This window comes from Lagenorhynchus albirostris, chromosome 3, assembly GCF_949774975.1.
Source record: "Lagenorhynchus albirostris chromosome 3, mLagAlb1.1, whole genome shotgun sequence".
Taxonomy (NCBI): Eukaryota; Metazoa; Chordata; class Mammalia; order Artiodactyla; family Delphinidae; genus Lagenorhynchus; species Lagenorhynchus albirostris.
Genome location: NC_083097.1, coordinates 63,255,070 through 63,279,824, shown reverse-complemented (window position 1 = coordinate 63,279,824; position 24,755 = coordinate 63,255,070). Strand labels below are relative to the sequence as shown.

Here is a 24,755-nt window from a genome sequence, read left to right as displayed (position 1 = left end):
TGCAGACTTGGGGATTCATTTAACTATCATTTTTTGGTGCTCGACATGATCAAAGGCAATAAAGGCTTCCAATTTCATAGTTACTCACAGAATCCCTGACCCACACGGTCTGGAGGTTTCCTTGTAGTGGGCTTTTGCTATATTATAGAATCACGCACAGCCGAGTGGAAAGAGTCCTTAATGTTAACCAGTCTACCTCCCAGCGCAAATTCCCTGATATTCTAACTTGGAGTTTTAAAACCTCTGTGAGAGGACAGTGCTCCTGGACCACTTGTCAGCTAGCTATCAGTTGAGTCCAAAGGAACCAACTACTCAAAGAAAAAGACTTTGAGAAGACAAAACCAGGGCAGTTGTTGTTTCCTGAGTAAGATGTGATTCATCAGGGTCTGTGCCTGCCTTTGTGCCCTACCAAGTCCGTGACTGTTCCTAGGCTCTCACAGTCTAGGAGGTTCATTCTGATTTCGTTTTGTTTTGTTTCGTTTTTAACCAGTTCAACTAATGTAAAAAACATGACCACTTCCTGCCCTTTCAAAAGGAGGAAAATTCCAGCTCACAGATAAAAACCAGATGCAGTTCTGTGAAACATGTGCAGATGTTCTTCCAGTGGAGGGATGACTAAAGACCATCTTAATTGCTTACTACCCGGGGAGGTCATCCGCTACCACAAGCCTGCAGGATGCATGTGTGGTGAAAGCTCCTTCCAGCCTTCCTCTGGCCAAAGGCACATGGGGGCAGCCTTGCTACCCACTGCGAACACTGTCTTGGGACTGGACCAGTGACTGGCTAACGATGGTCCTTCAGAGGCTTTGCCAGCTGGCCAAACAGCCCGTATTTGCTGTATGTCCTTCTGGCTCCATCTCTGGGCACTTTTGGTTACTCACAGATAATGGGGCCTCTTCAAAAGGTCTTATTGGTTTGAGATTCCTGTCTGCTCCTCTGTTTTAGGAAGCCTGAAGCAATCAGTTGCAACCCCTGAAATATACTCTTACCCAGATCTTTCCCCTCCCATGTTTGCAAATGTGTGGAAAAATCACAATTGTCACAGAGACTGCTTAAGAGAAAGAATCAACGTTAGAGTTGAAGGCTGAAATCTCAGCATTGCAGTAACACAAGCTGGAAGAGTGGGAACCATGGAGGGGAGACGCAATGATCACGGCCACAACTGCATGTCATGCCTCCTCCTTCCCACCATCACAGATCTCTAAGGATTCCTGAGGGAGTACTTTTTATGTAGCCTGGAGGACAACCCAAGTCATCCCTTAGTCATCAACATGGCTTCTTTTCCCATAAGCTGTCGGATGTACAAGATACTGAGGGAGCCCCATCCTATCTAGTTGAACTTTTACCTCATCAACGTCAGAACAGGTGATCCCATTTCCTGTGTAGCCCTCAGGGCAGGGCCCACAATGAAAGCCATCTCTGGTGTTGGTACATCGGACGCCACGGAAACACGGGTTGGAATCACACCGGCGCACTGGGGGTATCAGGGATGCTGGGAGCACGGGGGGCACCACGGTGTTGGGGGTTGGAGACTGAAAGCTGAGAGGACCTAGAGGAAAACCATCATCCACAGGCTTATAAACCACCAAGAAAACAGAGCTGATACAGAATCAAGTTTAGTTTCGCAGTGAACTTCTTTTCCCTTCCCTCTGCCTCTGTGCCAAACCTCCAGAAACCAGCGCCAGTGGAGCCTCACCCACCCAGGCCCATCATCAGTTGGCATTTGCTGGTCCAACTCAGAATGCACCAGTTACTAGAAAAGCACTTACCGCAAGCCTGGCATTCAGCTATGGTGTTTCGCAAAAATGATGTTTCCTTGACCTTTAGAAATGGGAAGGGAGAAAAAAAAAGATGGAAAAGGAGTTCCTGATGTATAATCCAGGAGTGAAAGAATCCATGAGTAGCAAACTATTAAGCAGTACTTAAAGGAGTGTTAAAGGAGCTCTTGGTAGTTCCCACTCTGCATGGGGCCCTGGTGTGTTTATCACAGGCTGGTCCCCCATTTTCAGAGCCCCAGGGCAGCAGGCTGCACGGGGCCACTTGGGCTCAGGCTCCAGGTCCCCTCCCTGCCTCTGCAGGCCTGCAGATCCATTAACTCCAACACAGAGCTTCTCTGATAAGACTGGGCCTTCTCTGATGGTATGTCCTACTTGTTACCTGCTGTCTCAGAAGATCCTTCACCTCTCCCAGTAGCTGGTTTAGTTGTGACATCTGCCCCAAGAACTGCCGATTGAAGTCTCCTGTAGGAACAGCAGAAGATAAGGCACGTTCAGTCAGTGACAGCTATTTCTACAGTGACTCAAAAACAAATGATTTCCCAGAGACCATCAAGACAAAGAACCTAAGATACAGGAATTTAGTTTAGGGTCAAACTCATTTAATTCATCTACAACATAATGATAATGATGCCACTGGGCTGGTTACACCAAATTCCTATGAATTATACTAATAAAAGTGCAATGAAAACATTCCTTGCCCTGGACTTGGCACAAGAGCCTCATCTCTGTAGGTACATGATCCTGTAGGGCTGCTCTGCCCACAGCCCACCTTTCTGGGATGGGACCCAGTCCAGTCGGGGGTCTGGGGGTTTGTGTTGATGGAGGTGTGCAAACTGCCCAAGAGCCCACACCTGTGCTTGTGGCAGCCAGCGGCTCGCTCTGCTGCAGGAAGCAGTCTTGCAGGCTGGCCACCTGGAACAGCGAGCCTCTCACCGCCAACTTCAGCTCTTCCAAGGAGTCCTGGAAGAGATCGGATTCACACCATACATTGCTGATGTCATTCAAAAGCCAGTGAGCTTGCAGACACACACAATTTTCATAACACAGTAGGCCTGAATACTTGGACTCTGACACTTTCCATAATTTTGTGGGTTTGCATTTTTTCCTGAAGCCTGCCAGCCCTGTCCTTTTGACTGAAGCAAATATGGAAGAAACCAGTAGCTTAGGAGAGTGCTGGAGTCCAGCATGGTCTGAGGGCTCATGAAGGTGACTAGGAGAAGAGAAAAGGCAGTTTTCCTTCATGGTAAACAAGCTCTTTTGTGGCAGGAGCCTCTTAAGAGTTGTCTGTTTATGGAGTTTAGACTGTAATGAATAAGACATTGACCCCAATTTTAAACACTATTGTTCTTAGGGTGCCTTGGATCCAGGTTTTAGCAAAGTCTCTGGTTTCCCTGGATTATGAAGATGAATAAACCGTATATTCTTTTTTGTGTGTGTATATTCTTTTTCTTTCTTTTTTATTGGGGTATAGTTGATTTACAATGTTGTGTTAGTTTCTGCTGTACAGCGAAGTGAATCAGCTATACGTATACATATACACCCTCTTTTTTTGGATTTCCTTCCCATTTAGGTCACCACAGAGCACTGAGTAGAGTTCCTTGTGCTATACTGCAGGTTCTCATTAGTTATCTATTTTATACATATTAGTGTATATATGTCAATCCCTATCTCCCAATTCATCCCACCCTGCCTTTCCCCTCTTGGTGTCCATACATTTTTTCTCTACATCTGTGTCTATTTCTGCCTTGCAAACAGGTTCATCTGTACCATTTTTCTAGATTCCACATATATATGTTAATATACGATATTTGTTTTTCTCTTTCTGACTTACTTCACTCTGTATGACACTCTCTAGGTCCATCCAGGTCTCTACAAATGACCCAGTTTCATTCCTTTTTATGGCTGAGTTATATTCCATTGTATATACGTACCACATATTCTTTATCCGTTCCTCTGTTGATGGATATTTAGGTTGCTTCCATGACCTGGCTATTGTAAATAGTGCTGCAATAAATACTGGGGTGCATGTGTCTTTTTGAATTATGGTTTTCTCAGGGTATATGCACAGTAGTGGGATTGCTGGGTCATAGGGTAGTTCTATTTTTAGTTTTTTAAGGAACCTCCATACTGTTCTCCATAGTGGCTGTACCAATTTACATTCCCACCAACAGTACAAGAGAGCTCCCTTTTCTCCACACCCACTTCAGCATTTATCATTTGTAGACCTTTTGATGATGGCCATTCTGACCGGTGTGAGGCGATACCTCATTGTGGTTTTGATTTACATTTCTTTAATAATCAGTGATATTAAACTGTATATTCTGTGATGTATATTTTCATATATTTTCACACTATTGGTTTATATCCATCATTCATTGTTAGTCATAGTCAATTTTCTCACCCCTTAATTTTGTAGCTTTTACTGTACTCATTATTTTATATATGTGTGATAGAAAATGTTTACGTTAACTGTGGCAACATAAAGTCATCATTCTTATTTTAGAAATGAGCATGCTAAGGATGTTCAGAGGGACTCTGCTTTTTCATTTAGCTAAGTTAAGATGTATGCAACACGTGCTACATAATAGGTATTTTGTGGAATCAGACCATAAGCTCTATGGAGGCAGAGCCATGACTGTTTGGCCTAATGCCTAGAATGTGCCTACTGACTGACTAATTGACTGAATGACTGACTGAGAAGGTACTATGAAGACAGAGCACTGTGGTCCTTGTTGATAGTCTAAGGAGGTAAAACTTTTGGACAAAATTCCAAAAAATTCCATCTGTTTCTGATTTTTAGATATGGACTTATTTGGTGGAGACTAATTTCTGAAATGTCAGTGACACAATTTCTGACTGTCATTCTGACTATTTGGGCTACTCTGGGGATTCAGAAATAAAGTTTGGCATATCTCTCCATTAATTTTTTTCTCTCTCTATAAATCTACACTAAATATATATACAACTCTTTCTCCCTCTCTCTACACTTGGATTTTAGCTTTCTTGAAACTTCTGCTTGAAAATGCTTCCTATGTTTCAAGCACAAATTCTAGTACCTGATTCATAGTTTTTACATTATTATCTAAAACTCCTCAGCATTCCTAGTTACAATGGAAATTACTGTTTACACCCTGCTTCTTTACACAAAGGGCTCAGAATAACTTGGTAAGAGCACATATAGTTTAGTTAAAGCATATAATAATGAAATAGAAGTGGAAAATAGTGATTGCAATATATAAAACAAGGGCCACAGTGGATGAACGTAGTTACTGATTTTGGGATTGACTTCCATATCAGATGAAATTCTGGAACGATGAGCAGTTATAGTATAATTGGAAAAGACAAAGAATACTACTAGTTATTTATAGGAAACAAAGTATTTCCTAGCACAAAATTCTTTTTTTTTTAAATAAATTTATTTTTTTTTTATATTTATTTTTGGCTGCATTGGGTCTTCATTGCTGCACGCGGGCTTTTCTCTAGTTGCGGCGAGCAGGGCCTACTCTTCGTTGTGGTGCATGGGCTTTTCATTGTGGTGGCTTCTCTTGTTGTGGAGCACGGGCTCTAGGAGCATGGGCTTCAGTGGTTGTGGCACGTGGGCTCAGTAGTTGTGGCACATGGGATCTTCCCGGGCCAGGGCTCGAACCCATGTCTCCTGCATTGGCAGGCAGATTCTTAACCACTGTGCCACCAGGGAAGTCCCCCTAGCGCAAAATTCTAAGAGAAGCATATGTGGCAATTTCTAGAGTAGGTGCAATGATATGATGGAAAAAAATACCATCAACAGGGCATAAAACGGAAGACAGAAGTGATGTGATTTGTAAGGCCTCATGGAATTAAGTTGGCAATAAGGGTCTTTTTGTTAGGGATGCTCTAGTGAGACCTGTGAAAAATGTTGTTCCTGGTGCTTGGCAATTTCCAATCATTCTTTTTTACTTTCATTAAAAATATAATAACGTTATAGAAAGATTACAAGTAGATCATCCTATTGCCCTAAGAAAGTTTAAAAATTTTTGCTATTCTTTTTGCTATTCCTTTCCTGCTTTACAATTATATTGCCAAAGTCTCCACTTATCATCTAAAAGAGCAGCTCTCAATTTTGACTTCACGTTAGAATCAGTATTTTAAAAAATACTGATGCTGAGGCACCACCGCTATAGATTCTGATTTAACCTGTCTGGAGGGTGGGCCCTCTAGCAGTCGGTTTTTAAGTTCCACAGGTGTTTCTAACATGCAGCCAAAATTAGACCCACTCTTGACCTCAGCCCACTCTTCTGCATTCAGCAGAAGCTTCAGAAACTCATCTTTCCAGTTTGGAGAATGGTTTGTGGGTTCTTACCTGTGCCTTCCTCTGGAAAGTCCTCAATTCAACAGCCTCAGGACTCTGGGCGAGGCCAGAAAAGGCTCTGGGGAGATTGTGAATGGAATCCACTTGCGAGCAGTCCACGTAGAGCTCTACAGAGCCAGCTCCCCGGTGCAGATTGTTCAGTCTCAGGAGGACCCTGTGCCGCCTGCCGTCGGCCAGCTGCAGGTTGTTGAAAACCACCAAATGAATCTTCCCATCATTCTTCAGGTAACGGAGGATGGCTAGAACCAAGCACGGGTCAGTGGATAATGAGATAAAGGGAAAGGGCGTGATTCTGTGCTGCATAGCCTCCAGGTGACAATGGCAAGGCTGGGTCATTGGAAAGACGCAAGTAAGTCAGCACCATAAATTTTCAACCTTCTGTGTGCCAGGCATTTTCTAGGCATTGGCCACCACTCTGTTGCTAAGAATGTTTTGTGCTCATGAAAAGAGACGATAAGTAGTAAATTTGAAAATAAACAGAATAATTTCAGATAATGATGAGTACAGTGAGCAAGGAGAACCCATCCAAGTAAGCTCCTGAGGGCATGAATTCACTAATTCGCAAACACCTACTGAGCACTACTACAGGGCTGGGTGCTGCCCTTCGTTGCTGTAAACACTTAATTTCTCCTCACTGCAACCCTGTGAAACTGGAATGACTACAGGTGAGGAAAGGGAAGCTCAGATAAGCGAAGGAACTTGCACAAGGACACAGTAAGTGACAGGACTAGAATTTGAAACTGAGTGTGGTTTATTCCATGACTAAAAGAATGCTAGGCCTGGATAGGCCTTTGTAAGGACTTCATGGGAGATCCACTACCTTACACAAAAAGACATTCCCAGTATTACGTTGAGTGAAAAAAAGGTTATGAGTCAGTACAGGTTCATTCCGAAAAAACTATGTAGGTATGTACATAGACTTATATACACATATACAGAAAATTAGAAGGAAATATTAATACGGTCATTGCTGGACGACGTGTTTTTTTCCTTTTCTTCATTTTCATTGCCTGATTTTTCTACAAGAAACATGCATTACTTATGTAATACAAAAAAGTAAAAGAAAAAAATGAATTCCACACATAAACCCAGAGTGTGCTACAGTCAGTCTATATGATTCATAACAAGTAACTGGGACCATCTTTCCTCAGATACCTCTTCTGTGAAGTGTAAATGCCAACTTGGTGCTGCCCCATGGAGTAGCCAGCCAGGAATATCTGTTTATGTTGCAATACTGCCAGAAAAAATAATCCCTACTATGAAAATTTAAAGATGTTTTTGAAGACTTCCTCCAAATACATTAGACTTTCTAGGTTGACTTCCCCACCCTTCTAAACCCTGACTAGATTTGCTTTCCCATTTGACCATGGCTGGAGGGGGCCAGTTGGCATCAGGGTCTGTGGTATAGACAGATGCCCTGAGGAGCCAGGAGATCTTCTCTCGTGCCCACGTGGTCGCCGCCACTTGCTTACCGAGAGAGAAGAATTAGTAAGACCTGACAGAACAGACTGGCTAGAAGGCCTTTCTATGGCTGTAGTACATTACTACGTTTCCTGAAGCAAAGTATTGGTAAGACTTAAGTAAGTGTGGTATGAGGAGAAAGAAAACAGACATGAGTAGAAATTCTTGAGGTATTTTAAACATGGGATACAACAGAGTTTTTTTACCCCTTTATTTAATATTGTTGAGAATTTATAATAGTAACAGCATGGCTGGAAATTGGAGGCATAAGGTACACAAAAGAGGGGGAAAATGAACCCAAATATATGCACTAATTCAATATTTTAAGACATCTATTTCTTTACTTTTTTGAATAGTTTTGCAAATCCCTGGCGTTTTTACAGGCCAGTGAAAACACCACTTGGACTACCAGACTTCAACCAGGTCATAGACACATATACTCAGGATCTCCTCATTTTCATTATGGCCACAACCTCTGTTCCTCATAGTAACAGTTTAAGAGAATACACAGAGCAGCTTAAAACAAATACCCTTGGTCTTTCTCTCCTGGGATTTCTGTGTAATTCAAAGGAAACATATTTTCATGGGCCCTTGCCTGCTTTTAGCAGGCCTTCCAGGCCATGTGGGCCATGATTTATTTTCATAACTGAATTGCTAAGTTTAATTTTATAAATAGTACCTAGTGGAGTACGTTATGTATAACACTTGCACATTAATGTTGTGAATATAAACTTTCAATGAATAATTAAATGATTGCATTGAAAGCTTTTCACATATAAATTTAAAAGTTTAGAGAGTAGCAATTTAACAACTATTGCAGGCAGCCAAACCTGCCATTGTGTTCATGCTGTCATTTAAGGGCACGCTAGACTTCTGCCTTGCTTTGTGTTGCAGTGCAGTACTGAAATGAGATTCCTCATGCTCATAGATCTTGTGACAAGAGCAAGAGGAAAAAAAGGAAAAGAAGACTTATGGAAACTTCCATCTTCACAAGGTCTGTTAGCAGAAAATTATCAAGTGCTTTGACATTTACCATTCTTCATACTTGATCCAATAATTTTCATTTTGCTTATGGCTTCCATTTTTTCATTTTTCTTTTTTATTGCAAACTCCTTACTTCAGTGCTTCTATACTTATTTTATCTTCAGAGCAGTAAGACTACCCCAGAGGGTCAACAGGCACCTGCTCAGAAAACTCAGCATTCTCCCATCAGTCACAATGAGTCTAGAAACAGCCTCAACAACCCAGGAGCCTGCAGCCTGGGAGATTCCCTGACCTTCTCCAGAAGCAGCACCACTGGAGGGGAGAGAGCAGACATGGTTCCCTTCCTCTCTCTGGTCCCCCTTTCCCAGTGCTCACCTTGCCCAATCTTAGCCCAACATACACACAGAGCAGAGGGGAGCAAAACAGAGGGGAAAATACAAGTGAGCCAGTAAGACATCACTTCTGCCTCCAGAAGGAGTGAAAAATCAGGCCTGGAAGCCGGAAGGAGCAGTCTTCTCCTGGCTCCAGCCCACTTCTGCCCCTTAGCACCCCAGGGAGCAACGCACTCAGGAAAACGGTCACTGGGTACAGCTCTGCTTCTTCAGCTGAGGCACGTTCCATTCTCTTGCTTGCTTCTCAGTGAAACAAGTTTGCTTGGTGATTTCAGCCTTGTTCTCTCTCAGGGGGAGTACCAAGAACTCCTCTAATTAGAACTGAATGCTGCAGGTCTTCAAAAGGTGTTTCTGCCTCTACCTTGTTCTATCTCTGGGTTTCTCTGACAGATTCCTTACTTACCTTCCTGCTGAGGGTCTCTTTCTATGCAGTTTTTCTGGACTGAAAGCTTGAGATTCTTACAGGACTGTTTGGACCAAATGATTGCCTTTTCAATGCAATACACAACCGAGCCAATGGAATCATTCACTAGCTCCCTAGCGGTCCCTAATTAACGTGTAACTTATCCCAGGACTGGCCCAAACTTCCTGCCACCTTCCATTCTGCTGATCACCATCCAAGCTGAATGACCAGTTCTAACAACCCATTTTCACCCCTCTCTAGCGTTCTCCAGCCTCCCTCATCCTTTTCTTCCTGTGCGAATGTTCTCTTCTCCATTCCTCTCCTTCCTGCTCCATCATTGCCACAAATCTGAAGCCAAGATCCAGCTCAAATGCACCAGACTCCCTCTGGTCTTCCATCTTCCCCATGGTTGGAAGTCACTGCCTCATTCACCTTCCCTAGCACTTTCTCGGTGCTTTGCTAGGTATACTTTTTCAGGACTCAGGTTCCAGTCATGGCTCGGACACTTAATCCCTATGTGACCCTGGGCCTGAAGTGTCCACTTCTTCAACTATTAAAAGGAGTCAATAAAAGCTGTCCTTCCTACTTCATTTTGTTTTTAGTGGTGGTCAAATAAGAAAATGCAAAAATACAAGCTGCTGTACAAACGTAGGTACTAGTATATTTGTTTATTTCTTATCTTCTCTACTAAAGCATAAACTCTTGGGACAAGCACTCTATTTCTTACTAATTTTCCCATACACCACAGCATCTGAGAGCACCAAATACAACTATCTGTTGAATGAAAAAAATAGATAAAATAGACTGTATCTACTTTGAGACATGTATCTACTCTGATTTTTTTTTTTTTTGCGGTACGCGGGCCTCTCACCGCTGTGGCCTCTCCCGTTGCGGAGCACAGGCTCCGGACACGCAGGCTCACGGGCCATGGCTCACGGGCCCAGCCGCTCTGCGGCATAACCCGTGTCCCCCGCATCGACAGGCGGACTCCCAACCACTGCACCACCAGGGAAGCCCCCTACTCTGATTTTTTTAATCCACAATCTTTTGAAAAATGTGGGGAGCAGTTTCCATTAGTTTACTTACATAAATCCTTTCCTTCTAAACTAAGCATCTTTGTGTACTTGAGAGTTTGGAGCCCCATTTTATGGCTGCATTTCCATGTCTGGGTACCAGCCTGACAGAGGAGCCACGCGGCCCGGCCTGATTAAAACCATCTCAGTGACTGGCGGGGGATGAAGACGAAGAAGCAAACTCAAGCAATGAAGATTTGAAATATTGCTATCTTGGGAAAACTTTCAAAAGGTGCTTTTTGAAAAGTGGACGGACTTGGTGGTCAAAAATATTATGATGTGTTGAATGTCAAAGCTATGAAGCAGGCTACCAGCTTTAAAGAACTGGAAATGATAATATTTTGTCTGCTTGGGCAAAGAAATTCAGAGTGCCCTGGCCTGCAGGCAGCAAACTCAGCAAGGCAGTCCGGGGCTTTCTGCTTTGCTTGGCGAATGGCTTTGCTTGGCGAATGGCTTTGCTCTTTGGCACTTTTAAATATATGATGAAAGCAATTGCTGTCAACCTTTCCTCTTCTTCTCTAAATAACTGTACATTAAAAAAAGACTTCTTGCCATTAATGTTTCTTGTGACGGATATCCTTGTTTGCCTTGACTCATTTATCTTTATGCCCTATACGCTAAGGTCTTTGTAACTTTAGTGCTTTGGAAATACATAAAAGGTAAATCATAGAACTGCTTTTCCTAAAAGTACTCTGGGTGACTCCCAGGTGTGATAAATGCAGTATGTGTGTTTTGAAATTTTTTTGTAGCAGTTTAAACCAATGTAAAGCTTACAGAACACACACACGCACACACATGCACGTGCACACACACACACACGGAGCAAAGAAACCATCCAGTGAAAGGAAGCACAGCAGTTATACTGAACATCTGCAAAAGGCTTTATATTTTGCTAAGTTATGAGGCATCACTGTAAACAACTATCAGGTAGGTAACAGAGCTGTAAATGTGCACAGAATGCCAAGGTCACCTTATAGGAGAGAGGCGCACAGCAACTTCATAAATGCCCATGGAATGCTCTCGAGCCTTAGCAGAGCCACAGAATATTAGCATTATAAGTCATCCAGCTTAATATCTCATTTCACAAATCCCTTCAGTAAAAGTGCAGCCTCTACCAGCACATTTCCAGTAACAAAGAACTTTACTTTGCAGAAAAACCCATTTCACTTTTGGATTGCTCCCCAAGATTTTCCTAATTCAGAGCCAATATCTGTTTCCTCCGACTTCCACCGGTGTGTCCTAATTTTACTCTTCAGAACTATAGACAGATATAATCTTATCCTCAATCGAAATGATATTCTTCAAATATTTTAAGGCAACTTTCACTTCTCTCATGTCTTCTGTCTGGCTCCTTGATTTCTCCAGTTCCTTTAACTTTTTGACTTGTGATGTGGTAAAAAAAACGGGATCCAGAAGGATGCTGGCTTGGTGACTCTCCTTAAGGTAGTCTCTGACTTGACAGTGTCCCTGTGAAATGTGCTCACAGCTAGACACAGTATTCTAGATGTGGCTGGACAATTAAGTGTGCAGTGGGACTATCAGTGCCCTTAATCTGGCCACATGTGTGTATTAATGAAGCCTAAAATTTGAAAAGCTTTAAAAAGAAGTTGCATCACTGTATCTGTTCATTCATTCATTCAGCAAACATTTCTGAGCAACTACTAAGTGCCAGGCACTGTGCTCAACATTGCTTGGTTCTTAACGTTGTTGACTAGAATGCTTAGGATGGGTCTTCCACATCCTGGGTGTCTACAATTTACTTTTCATTCCTAGAGGACGGATTTACATTTATTATTGTTAAATTGAATCTGATGGTGGCCTACTGTGTGTCAGCCAGGTAGGACCTTGCAAATCTTGATAATGGCATCTGACATGTTCAACTGTTTTTTCCAGCTCTGTGCCAACTGCAAACATGTTAAAATACTATGTTTCCACCTAAGTCACTGATATGTTGAAAAGTTCAATGCCCAAGACAGAGCCTTATCAAAAACCACTAGATACTTTGCTATAAGGCAATTTACCAACTCCTAACAGTACTATTTATCTAGCTTATTCTTTTTTTATATTATTCAGAAAGGTATAATGAGTGACTTCATAAAATTCATTAAAAAATTTGGCAGGATTTATTTTTAGTAAACCTATTTGCTTTCAAATAATCCCAGCTTTCTTTTCCAGGAAATCCCCAAATGCATGAATAAAACAGTACAACCCTCTGAAGGTTTGTCCTAAAGTTCACGAAAATTCTTTCCACTTTCTGGATATCATCATTTTAAAACTGAGTTCATTCAAGGGTACCTCATAAGAGTACTGTGAAAGTTAAAAGGGAAAATGAGCGTTGAGCCTTTAGCATGGCCCTGGTTCATTGTAATGGCTCCATAAATAAATATTATTATAAGCGTTTGAGGCACCTCATTTTTTCCCCTTCATTATTTGGTTTAGAATTCTAACTTTTTTTTTTTTTTGGCCTCTCCACGCAGCTTGCGACATCTTAGTTCCCCCATCACGGACTGAACCCGGGCCCTTGGCAGTGAAAGCTCAGAGTCCTAACCACTGGCCAGCCAGGAAATTCCAGAATTCTAACTTTTAAACTCTTCCATCTCTTTCAAGCTGTATCTCTCATTAGCCTGCAGGTTTCAGAACAACTACTCTGAACCGTTTGACTTCTCCTGTCATAGGCTGAGGAGTCTGACTCTCTCCAGTCATTACTGCTAATTCTTGGGGTTCCCTTCATTTCCACAGCATCAAGTTGTTTTTTTGTGGCTCTCAAATTAAGGCTAAAGAAGAGGTCCTCTCATGCTTTTTCTGAAAGGTGAAGCTTTCACTAAGGTAAGCCAAGAGTTCACCAACTCATCATTTTTGGAAGACAGTTGCCTAAATAATAGAAAGGTGTCTCTGTCTCTCACTATCTATCTAATCTATCTAATACAGTAACCTGAAGTTTTTATTGAGCTTCAGAGTCTAAGTTATTATACTTTATGTAAGTCAGTTCTTGCAATCAACCTGGGAGGTAGCTGTTATCATCCCCACTTTAGAGATAGTAAATCGATGGTCAGAGGGGTTCAGAGATGTATTCATGGTGACACAGCTCCTGAGACTTTTAACTGTGACTCAAACTCAGGATACTAACTGGAAAGTTGTCTCTATGTCAGATTCAAGAAAATCACCAACCATATCTTCTACCCAGCTAGGTGGTTTCTATAGAATGCTTATTTCTATACCACTGTATTACTAATAATCTGATAGAGCATTTCTATCAGAAATACTACCTGTATCACTTTTACATCCTCAACCAAATGGTCTTCAACATTCATTCATTCAAAAAGTGATTCCGAGCCAGGCCTACTGTGTGACATTGTATACATCTAGAATTTCCACAACAATGTCTTTTTTTTTTTTTTTTAAACAAAGATACTCTTCTCAGCCTCCATTTATTCTATCCAGTCTCTTCATGAGCCACTTCTATGTACAGGGCACTGTGCTATGTGCTGCAGTATACACAAAGGTGAGTTAAGGGATGCTCAGTCCCTGCCTTAGGGGAGCTTATAACCTACTGGAGAAAAGACCTCTAAGTAATTCAAATACAAGGCAAGCGAACAGTAGCACCTTCTGTGGCGGTACAAAGTCATATAAAGAAAGGTGTCAGGAGGAGCTGGAGATGTGTCTTACGTGTGTAGGATTTCAGTCACTTGAGATGGTGCAGGGCATGCACCAGGGGGAGCAGAGGGCAAGAGCAAAAGGACAGAGAAGGAGCGACAGTGTGGGTGCGTCCAGGGAACAATAGTTAGTCCATCCAGCTGAAGCACAGGCTGCACGGACAGTTGGAAGGACAGATAAACTGGAAAGGCTGGTTGGGAGTCGGGCAATAGAAAGCCCTAAAAGCCCAGCCTGGGCAATTGCACCTTATTCAGTTTGGGATCGGAAGCCACTACAGGTCTCTGCAGTCAGGCATAACTAGATCCAAGTTATGCTTTGCGAACAGTAACGAGGCGACCATGGTAGGATGACTTGGAGAGTGAGAGGGTAGAAACAGAAAGCTCAGTGGCAAACTCATTCTTTGCAGTCTTCATGGAATACACTTTAGTTTCTCGTAGGAGCTCGTCAAAGGCCCAGACAACCAAATCCTCTCTTCGATTCCATCTGTGCAGTCACCCTCTCCCAAACCATAACCTTTAATAGAGGGAAAGATGTGTCCGATTTCCTACTCTGGTGCTTTAAGTCATGAGAGATACATCTTGATTTCTTGTTTCGCTGTTTTCCATGCAAAGCAACAGAAGACAAGATCAGCTGAGGCTTGTCAGTTGAATAACGGACTGGGGTTCACCTTTCAGGAAGATGCTTTCCCCCCACCCTCCACAAATCATGGCAGGTGTGCATGGCCCCCTCAACGGTCAGGTCACTGAAGATGGTCTCTTGCTCTTTGTAACTCCCCTGCTCGACCAGTCTCTGCTTCACCTACTCCCTACTCACATGAAAGTGTTTGCCCCCTGCTCCGGCAAGTGCTTATTCTAATCCTTAGGCCAGAACGCCTCCACCTGCTAATTTATTAAAGGGAAACTTCTGCCCTCATGATGGCGGTTAACCTGAGGGGCTGTGAGGGATGTGCCCCAGCTGCCGGTTTCCCTGGTAACTGACGAGCCAACCTGACGTCAATTCCCCCATACATGGTAGCCTCCTTCTCCTCCGAGCAGCAAAGATCGCTGCCATGTCCCGCCTGCTGTCTGCTCTATACAGTGGGATGTCGCTCCAGGACCTTTTGCTGCAGACATGTAAGATCCCCTGTCCAATAAACTGTTGATGTCTCTGTCACTGTTCTGGGCTCTTCTTTTGGTCTCGAGGCCTGCAGGGTGCAGCCCAGCACCACCACCGAACACCTCAATGGGGAGTCACAAACACATGCTGCATCTTTTTCTGGACCTGATGGACCCAGTGACTTCTTTCTTGTTCCAGTCACAATGGGCTGCTGCTCCTCCCTAGAACTTTCAGATTCACAAGGGATGGCAAATCTCTGTCCTTTTTCCTATTGCTCCAGGGAATCTTCTCTGTGTCAAATTCTTCAACTCTAATACTGTTATAAATTCCTCTTTGTTTTCTGAGAATTGTCATCTCTGGATTCTTTTACGACTCCTTTTAAAAAATATTTTTTCTAAGAGCTTTTTATCTCTTCTAGTAGGTTGGCAGGTGGAAAGGTGTTCAATCTTTTCCTCTTTTTTTCTCCTTTAACATGGAGATCAGCTGGTATTAACAGCTGACTCACATGACTGGTGATTCTTCAAAGGAAACGCACTTAACAACTCCCTTCCCTATCCATCTACCTGCCCATATATCTAGCATTACCCTGGCTTCTATAGAGTGAACAGAAAGAATCAGCTCGGGGGAAGTTGCTTGTTTTTCCACAATGGCCAATTTAGAAATAGAGGGTGAGATTCAGAGAGAGTGAAAAGCTAGAAGCAGAGTTTTTGGCTCTATAGAGGGCCTTTTAGCCACTAAGCTGAGCGAGCTAAAAGAAAAACCTTCCAGTGCATCTAAAATAATTTAGTGAGAAGCTACTGCCCTTTAGATGAAGAAGGGTGGCTTTTATAGATGATAAACTGAGTAGCTGGGTTCTTAGACAATGAGATGCTCCTTCAAGAGATGTGAGGCAAAATGGGGTTGTCAGAATCAAGGCAGAGAGATGGGTGAAATTACCTCCCATCAGGGCTGAAGGTGGGGCAAAGGGAGCAGGAATGGTTGAAACATCTGCTAAATCATGAATCATGTCCCCACCTCCCTTCATTGTCTGAAACCGCACCTCAGCCCCTGAGAGGCCAGAGGAACAGACAGAGAAAGCAGACTTGTGAGTGAGATGGAAGGAGGGAGGGAGGATATTGGAACTTGACATAAAAGGAGGGGTTAAAAGCCCATTCCTTCTTGCTTTTAACTCTATAGTCCTATGAATGCTAAGAATTAGGAATTTCTTCCAGCTCCCAACACCTGCAGCTTTAAGTGTTCAATCACAATTAGAATCTCAGAGAGTTTGAAGCACTAGAAGTATCTACTTTGTAGAGCAAACAAATAAAAAATCTCGCCGGAAGGACCAGTCCTCCTTTTTTAAAAGCATGAGGCAGCATGGACACGTATCTGTCACATTCCTCAATAAGCAGGAACAGGTGTTGTCCGCAGGGCACGGGTGGAAGAGAAGGAGATGAAAAAATAGTGACCTTTTCCTTGGAAGTCATTTCTTAGTACATGTAGGAACTCAATTTGACAGTGAAACATTTGACAGCAGAGGGAACAGACAAGTGACAGACCTGTGTAAATTGGCACAAAGCAGGTAGAAAAGAGAGCTGTTCATTTCGTTCTACCACTGAGATATATTCTCTCCATCAAGTCCGGGAGGTGCTTGCAGAGCTAGGAGTTAGGTCTGCTAAGCCACATGCTTCTAAGGGAGCACAAGAATGGTGCGAGTGGCTATTACAGGCTGAATGTGTGTGTTCCCCTCAAATTCATATGTTGAAGCCCAAACCCTCAATATGGTGGTATTAGAAAGTGGGCCTTTGGGAGGTAATTAGGTTTAGGTTAGGTCATGAGGGTGGGACCCCCATGATGGCATTAGTGTCCTTACAAGAAAAGGAAGACAGAGCTCACTCTCTCTCTCTGCACCAGCACACACTGAGGAAAGGCCATATGAGGACACGGTGAGAAGGTGGCTGTCTACAAGCCAGGACCCAGGCTCTCATCAGGAACCAAATCTGCTGGCACCTTGACCTTGGACTTACCAGCCTCCAGTACTGTGGGAAATAAACATCTGTTGCTTAAGCCACCCAGTCTATGCTATTTGTTATAGCAGCTCAAGCTGACTAACAGAGTGGCCAAACGGTCCTGGGTCCTGTCCCTTCCAGGACTGGATCCGGAATAACATGAGGATCGGACAATGTCAAAGGGCATTTTTGCCGCAAGCTATTCTTCCTTCTTTCTCCCGATATCAACTCACCCTCCCTATACAGGTAAGTGCACAATCAGAGGAATTTGGTATTGAAAACTGAAATCAATGGTGGATGGAACCATCTGAAGGAAAGTAGACCCCAAATCCTGGAATAGGCAGAGAGGATTTTTAAGAAAATAATTTCTATAAATCTCCTTACCTTTGTTCAAGCGTCCCATCACAGTAAACTCAAAATACTTGCTGTTGTCAGCTGAAGAGTAAAGTCCGAAGATGGTGGCTGAACTTTTCGTCTGCAGCTTGAAGGTGGAGATCACGTAGAGCTCGTTCAGGGTGGTGTCTGTCAGGACTGGCTGCAGGGCACCTGGGTTCAGCCTCTGGCTGGCGGATGGGAGGAGGTCAAAGACTGCGGAGAATGGGGAGAAAGGAACAATCAGTGAAAGGTTTAACTTTGGGGCAAACACGTTTTTTGAGGGGAGACAATTTGACAGTAAGCTATGAAGTAAACTGATACTGTAATCATTTTTCCACATTGTCAAACTCGCCAGTTCTTCCTCATCACTCTTACAGTGGCTGGACATTTGAACCAGAAGAAATAGAGCACAATATTCATCACAAGGTTATAGCCCCCAAGAGAAGACAAACTTTGCAAACCCAAAATTGCATTTTGGCTGAAGAAGTGGCTCTGAAAATGCCCACTAGGGAGAGGCTAAAAGCCTTTATACTAAAGGCTTAACGTATAAGATGTGGGGGACGCAGGTAACAGCGTCCAAGTCATTGTTTTTCTTATGGCCCCTAGTAGTGGATTTCTGCCTTGGGGTCCCTCATGTGCCTCTTGGACCGGAGCCAGTTGTCTTTTCCTGGTCAGTGATAAGTGACACAGGAAATATGCAGCAGAAAGCAGGGGTGTGGTAGGAGATACACTGTCAACAAAACAGTTTGCTACCTTTGTGAGACCAAAGTGTTCGCTTTGCGCGTTTACAGTGCCCCAGTGTTTCTCTGCTAAGAAATCCCGATGTGGAAACAAAACAAAACCATACAACGTGGTTTCTATTTCTTGATTGTAACCTCACTGATAGAGTTGGTCTACAAAAACTAGAACCTGCATGTATATTTGTGTAAGTTGCTTTTGATCGAGTCAGCAGCACCTTCTCTCAAACTTTATGAAAGTTATGAGAGAGTCTGTCCAGTTAATTTAAAAGGCAAAGGCCAAATGTGGGTAATACTGACTAGAAGTTACTTAGTATTGTTCTTGGTTTATGCAAATATCGTTTGGACAATTCCATAGCCTGCAGGAACTTCAGGCTCCAGAGCTGTCTCCTGGATACAATAATCTGGTTACTAAAAAGGGTTGTAGTATCCATAATTTATAAAGAGCTCTTACAAATCAATAATAAGCATCCTAATAGAAAAATGGGTAAATAACGTGAAAAGGTAACTTACAGAAAGAGTTACAATGGCAAATAAGTACATATATAAGTGTTCATATGCTTAACTAATGATGAAGGAATTGCTATAAACAACGAGGTATTATTTTCACCATCAAATTGGAAAAATAATAAATACAATAATACCCAACTGTTGGTGAGGATTCAGGAAGACGGGTACTCCTATACTGGTGGGTAAGATTTAAACTGGTATAAACACTTTGAAGCCAGTTTAAATAGCAATATCAAAGGCCCTAAGACACATATGCTCTTTGATTTAGCGTTGCTACAAAAGGAATTTATCTTAAGAAAATAATGGATGACACGGTAATTTATTTAGGAGATTCACCACCAGTGTTCATTCTAGAATTTCTATTTAGGAAGGAGTTATGTGAAAATCTAATTGGAAGAGGTGGGAAACCTGAATCTTTGCTGGCAGAGCACTTTGTCTCTTCTTAACAGAGACAGAAAGGCTTGACAGGGATTACAGGGATTTCAGCCCTCCGAAGCCATCCTGTGGCACTGCAAATGTTCAACAAATTATTTATAGTATAAAAACACTGGAAACTAAGTGTCCTACATTAGAGCCCTGGATAAATAAATTTTGGTCCACCCAAAAAGAGAAACCCTATATATTAAATTACTATATATTAAAAAGGGTAATGCAGCTGAATACTTAGATATGGGAAAAAGCTCATGATACATTAAGTGGAGACAGATGATAAAATTACATGTATAACATGATCCCATTTGAAATATGTATTTGCCCAGAAAAAGATTTGAAAAACAATACGACAAAATGCTAACAAGAATAGTAGCTATCTCTGGGTTGAATAATTATACATTTTTAATTTCATTTGATTTTACTTATCCAATTTTCTTTTCTTTTTTTTTTACAATGAACAGGTGTTGCTTTCGTCAGAAAAAATAAAGTTATAAAACAAACAGGCAAAAGCCTAGTTATTAATGAATGTCTACTCCTTTTGAAAGACGATATGTCTTCAGATTGGATCTGTATTGTTTCTTTCATGTGTATCAAGAACCTTATACAATAATGATTTTAATACTAGCAGTGCTGGAAAGCAGAATATCTATTATGTTCTTTCTAGCATCCCACATTCCCCAAACATGAGGACTGCTGCCAACTGTACTTCAAAAGGGGCATAGAATTTTTAAATTTCTAGAGAACTGGAAACTTTACATTTCCATCAGTGGGAGCAAAGGGAAATAAGGCAATATATTTAAAAGTTCCATTCAGGACAAGACATCTTCAGGAAAGAGATGTGTGTTTAGAAGTATGGGAACTGCATGCAAAACTAAACTCTTGGTATTCCTGATTTTTGCTTTGACCATGATTACGTCATAATTCAGCTGAAACTAAATTTACCGCATTTCAATCTGTACGGTTCCTCTAATCCACTGGCTTCACTCTCAAGAGGCCAAGTTGGGATTAGTTAGTAATGAGTTTGGAGAGTGTTTTGAAAAGGAAATGAGACACCACAAATTTCTACTAATGTTATGACGCTTTAGTAATAGCGCCAGGATCTAAGCCCAACCTTCTAGTGTTACAGGTGAAATTACTGCTACCAATGAGCCCAACCATCACTGTATGAAAACTGAATACTTACCAATAAGACTAGCAAGGCAGCTCAGAGGAAAAAGGAGATAAATTATTCAGCTGAGCTGATAATTGCAAACTAATCAACTCAATAAAGAATCTATCAGAAACTTGACTTAATCAGATCATCTACAGCAATTAAATTAACCAGATAATTTAGGTATAGCCTGATTTCAAGTCTCCATAAAACAGGCAGCTCTGTCCAAGGAGAAGCAAAATCCATACCTGCAACACACCATGAAGTTGTGTGTTCAAACGTCAAGAATTCATATAACACAAAATATTACACCCATGAATTCAAACCTGTTAAATAATGTTTGCAATAAGAAAACTTTTGAACTGTGTCAAAAAGCTTCCTTTCTGACACCAAAAGCAAAGGCAACAAAAGCAAAAGTAAACAAGTGGAACTACATCAAACTAAAAAGCTTCTGCACAGCAAAGGAAACCAACGAAATGAAAAGGCAACCTATGGAATGGGAGACGACATCTGCAAATCACATCTCTGAAAAGGGGTTAATATCCAAAAAACTCATACAACTCAATAGCAAAAACAAACAAAACAACAAAAAATCACAACCAAACATATTTAAAAGTGGGCAGAAAATCTGAATAAACATTTTTCCAAAGGATATAGATAGATGGCCAACATATACATGAAAAGATGCCCAACATCACTAATCATGAGGGAAACGCAAATCGAAACCACAATGAGATATCACCTGACACCAGTTAGAATGGCTATTAGCAAAAAGACAGGAAACAGCAAGTGTTGGTGAGGAGGTGGGAAAAAGGGAACCCTTGTACACCATTGGTGGAAATGTAAGTTGGGGCAGCTACTATGGAAAACAGTATGAAGGTTCCTCAAAAAATTAAAAATAGAACTACCTTATATGATCCAGCAATCCCACTCCTGGGTATTTAGCCAAAGAAAACAAAACCATTAACTCTGAAAGATATATGGAGTTATTCATCACAGCACTATTTACAATAGCTAAGATATGAAAACAACCTGTGTCCATCAACGGATAAATGGATAAAGAAAATGTGATACACACACACAACAGAATATTATTCAGTCATAAAAAGGAAGGAAATCTTGCCCTTTATGACAATATGGATGGATTTTGAGGGCATTATGTAAGTGTAATTAAGACAAAGACAAATACTGTATGGTCTCACTTATATGTGGAATCTTAAAAACAAAAACAAACAAACAAGAAAGGACAAGCTCATAGACACAGAGAACAGACTGATGGTTGCCAGAAGTGGGGTAGTAGTGGTGGGGGTGAAATGGGTGGAGGACGTCAAAAGGTACAAGCTTCCAGTTATAAAATAAATAAGCCATGGGGATGTAATGTACAGCATGGTGACTATAGTTAATAGTACTGTATTGCACATTTGAAAGTTGCTAAGAGAATAGATGTTAAAAGTTCTCATCACAAGAAAAAAATCTGTAGTCATGTGTGGCAATGGATGTTAACTGGACTTACTGTGGTGATCATTTTGCAATGTATACAATTATCAAATCATTATGTTGTACACCTGAAACTAATATAACATTATATGCCAATTATACATTAATTTTTTAAAAAGGCTTCCTTTCTTACCTTCTTAGAAGCAAGGTCACAATGAATAAATACTATAAAGTACAGCATTTTAAACATTTCAACCCAAACTAAAAGCAGTTTCACTGCCCCCTGAAAACACAATTCTGGTTGCCTGGTCTGGAATCAAAATGAGTTATCTGGTGAAATGCAAAGTTTAAATGGGTAGTTACTGCAGTGGGAGGGGAAGGGAATGGAGAGCACTAGCACAGGCTTTCTTCATTCTGCCTTCCTTGAATTAGCAATTTTTACTTCAAGTTGCGTGTCTCTTCCAGCTTTATTTCCTTAGTCAGTAAAAATTAACCCCAGGCATCAATTCAAACAGATGAAGATCATCACTGGATAGCCAGTTAAAGCCCTAAGATGTTTTCTTGCTTAAATAGTATCTTCCTTTTGGTCTTTCCAAAATTCTGTTAAACTTAAGTGCTTTCTGCCCAACAGTTCTTTTCACCCCATCTCACAAAGGGGTTTGAAGACTGATCATCCAGGTGGCTTTTCAAATTATTAATCAACTTATTAACCTCTTTGTAGAGAAAGACCCATTTCTCAGCCTTCCAGTTCAATTTACCTCAAGAATCAAGAGACCAAGCCAACTCCCAAAGGAGGTTTTGGGGTCCCAACAAAGTTGGAGCAGAAAAAGGCGAGTGGCAGGGCAATACAGCCATACTGCACCTTTCTTGGGGATATCAGCCTCAGACCACCTGGTGGGAACATCGCTCCTGCCGCGTCGAAGGATTTAGGATGCTGGGCTGAGTGGAGGGCCGGCCAGAGAGAGCCGCGGGGGACGGAATGCGGCTTTCGCCCTACTTCAGACAGAACGTGTTCGAGGTCTAGGGCCGCGCCATAAGCTTGGAAACCCCACGTCTTTGCCTAGCCTGAAAATAAGTTTTGCATCCCCTTAACTATTGTATAGGGAATTGGTCTCATCGCTGGATAATCGAATCTCCGAAAATTCTAATCTTTATCGTTTCCAATCACAATAAAAAACAGAGAGGTGCCGAGCGAGGCCCCAGGAGCCAGGGGCCGAGCCGCGCGCGGAGCTGGTCCCTCCGTTCGCCCAAGTGGACCGCGGAACGGCTGGCTCCGTGACCGAGGGACCCTGGCCCGTGGCTCCCGTCCCGGCTCGCTCCCACTTACCCTGGGGGGTGGTCTGGGCGCCGGCCCCCAGCCACGGCTGCAGGGCCAGGTGCAGCAGGAGCAAGGCGGCTCCGCGCGGGGCCAGCATGTTGGCTTTTCCTGCTCCCCGCGGGCGCTCGGGACTCACGGCTCCGCGGGCCCTGCCTGGGAGTGCGGACGGCGCGCAGCCCCTCGGTCGGGCTTCCAACGCGCAGCGCAGGTGAGGTGAGCGCGGCGTCCGGGCTGCCGTCGGGGGCGGTGCTCGCGTCCTGGCGCCGCGGAGCTGAGTGCGCTGGCTGCTGGGCAGGGCGCTTTATGGTCTGGCTGGCCGGGGTGGGGGAGGGCCGAGGCCGGGGCGGCCTACTTGGCTGGGATCCCCTTTGGCCGGGAAGTATGGGGGCGGCCTGAGCGGGGAGCGTGGGCGGCAGAGAGAGAGGCGTGAGCTTCGGGACTGGGGATGGGAAGGAGCCCTGGGCCGACCCGGTCCTGGGTGGGTGGGCGTAGTCGCCGGGCCCGCACGGACGAGGGGGTTAGGAGGATGCGAAGTGCAAGGATGAGCAGTCGTAGGGCTGGTGAGAAAGTGAGGACACGCAGGACAGAGAAGAAGGAGAAGAGCGGGGCAAAGGAGGAAGAAAGTGACACTGACCCGCTAGCTTTGGGCACCATCCATCCCCCACCTCTTCTTTTCTAAACAGAAGAACATCGTTTGGTCAGGCTCATAACGCCCATCTTGGGTTCCCTTCCCAACGAGCCCTGAAGGCTCTCCGGGAACTTCTGCCTCCTAAGGTGGTCCGGAGAACAACTGGTTTCTTTTATTTCTTCAAGCTTTTCTTGAATACTTTAAATGATGAATATTTTCCCCATCAAGTTTTGAGACGTGAACGGTGAATGTTTCAAAGTTTTTGAGTTTTCAATGGAAATAAAACACATCTCAAGGAATCCATCCAGACAGAACCATTTATAGGATGGTAGTGTTTTATGGAGAATTTTTCAGCCCGGTTTCCAAACACTCTGCCCACTTTTGTTCCGCCTTCCCAAAAGATTCCAAGTGACAGTTTAAAGCTATGGGAGTAGGACCTAAAAGAGAGGGAAGGAACATAAGGAATTAGTCTTCCTCCTAGGCAAAGCTCCCTAAAAATAATGTGGATTAATTAGAGGAAAAAATATTTCAGAACAATGGCAAACTTTTTCCTCTTAAACAATCTTAACTAATGGAGAAAATCCAGCAAAGTGTTTATATCCCTATCTTTAAATCTCAGAGAATTCCATTTCAAAGTTTAAGAAGCTATCTGTCATAAACTGGAAGATTAACTCATCTTCTTATTCCCAGACGGTGCTAGAATAACCCCTCACCAATTATGATTCCATTTACAGCTAATGACCTGAAAATTTGTGAGCTATATTCAGAGCTCCTTTCTATTTGGGGTCTAACATAGTTCTAATCCAGGCTTCATTTAAGGCCACATTACACTAAATCTCTGTATGGAGTGGGTCACCATATGTCTACATATAAGAGAGCACTGAAGAGACAAAGGGCACATGTTTCCAGCAATGTGACTGTACACTAGTGAGATGGATTAGACTCGAGAATCTTCAAGTCACCAAACGGTGTCCTCAGGAGTGGCCTGGGTT

The 24,755-nt window shown here is 42.7% G+C and overlaps 1 protein-coding gene across 1 annotated transcript in view; it reads right to left on the bottom strand.

The window, feature by feature from the left end:
* Positions 1 to 23,410, bottom strand: part of THBS4 (thrombospondin 4) — a 50,222-nt gene extending 26,812 nt beyond the window's left edge. Inside the window, exons 1-7 of the mRNA XM_060143201.1 lie at positions 23,145 to 23,410; positions 17,561 to 17,764; positions 6,118 to 6,365; positions 2,630 to 2,738; positions 2,158 to 2,240; positions 1,770 to 1,821; positions 1,347 to 1,549 (exon numbers count right to left, since the gene is read on the bottom strand). Coding sequence (XP_059999184.1) covers positions 1,347 to 1,549; positions 1,770 to 1,821; positions 2,158 to 2,240; positions 2,630 to 2,738; positions 6,118 to 6,365; positions 17,561 to 17,764; positions 23,145 to 23,232 — 987 coding nt within the window. The 5' untranslated portion in view covers positions 23,233 to 23,410. The remainder of the gene's footprint in view (positions 1 to 1,346; positions 1,550 to 1,769; positions 1,822 to 2,157; positions 2,241 to 2,629; positions 2,739 to 6,117; positions 6,366 to 17,560; positions 17,765 to 23,144) is intronic.
* Positions 23,411 to 24,755: the final 1,345 nt, after the last annotated feature.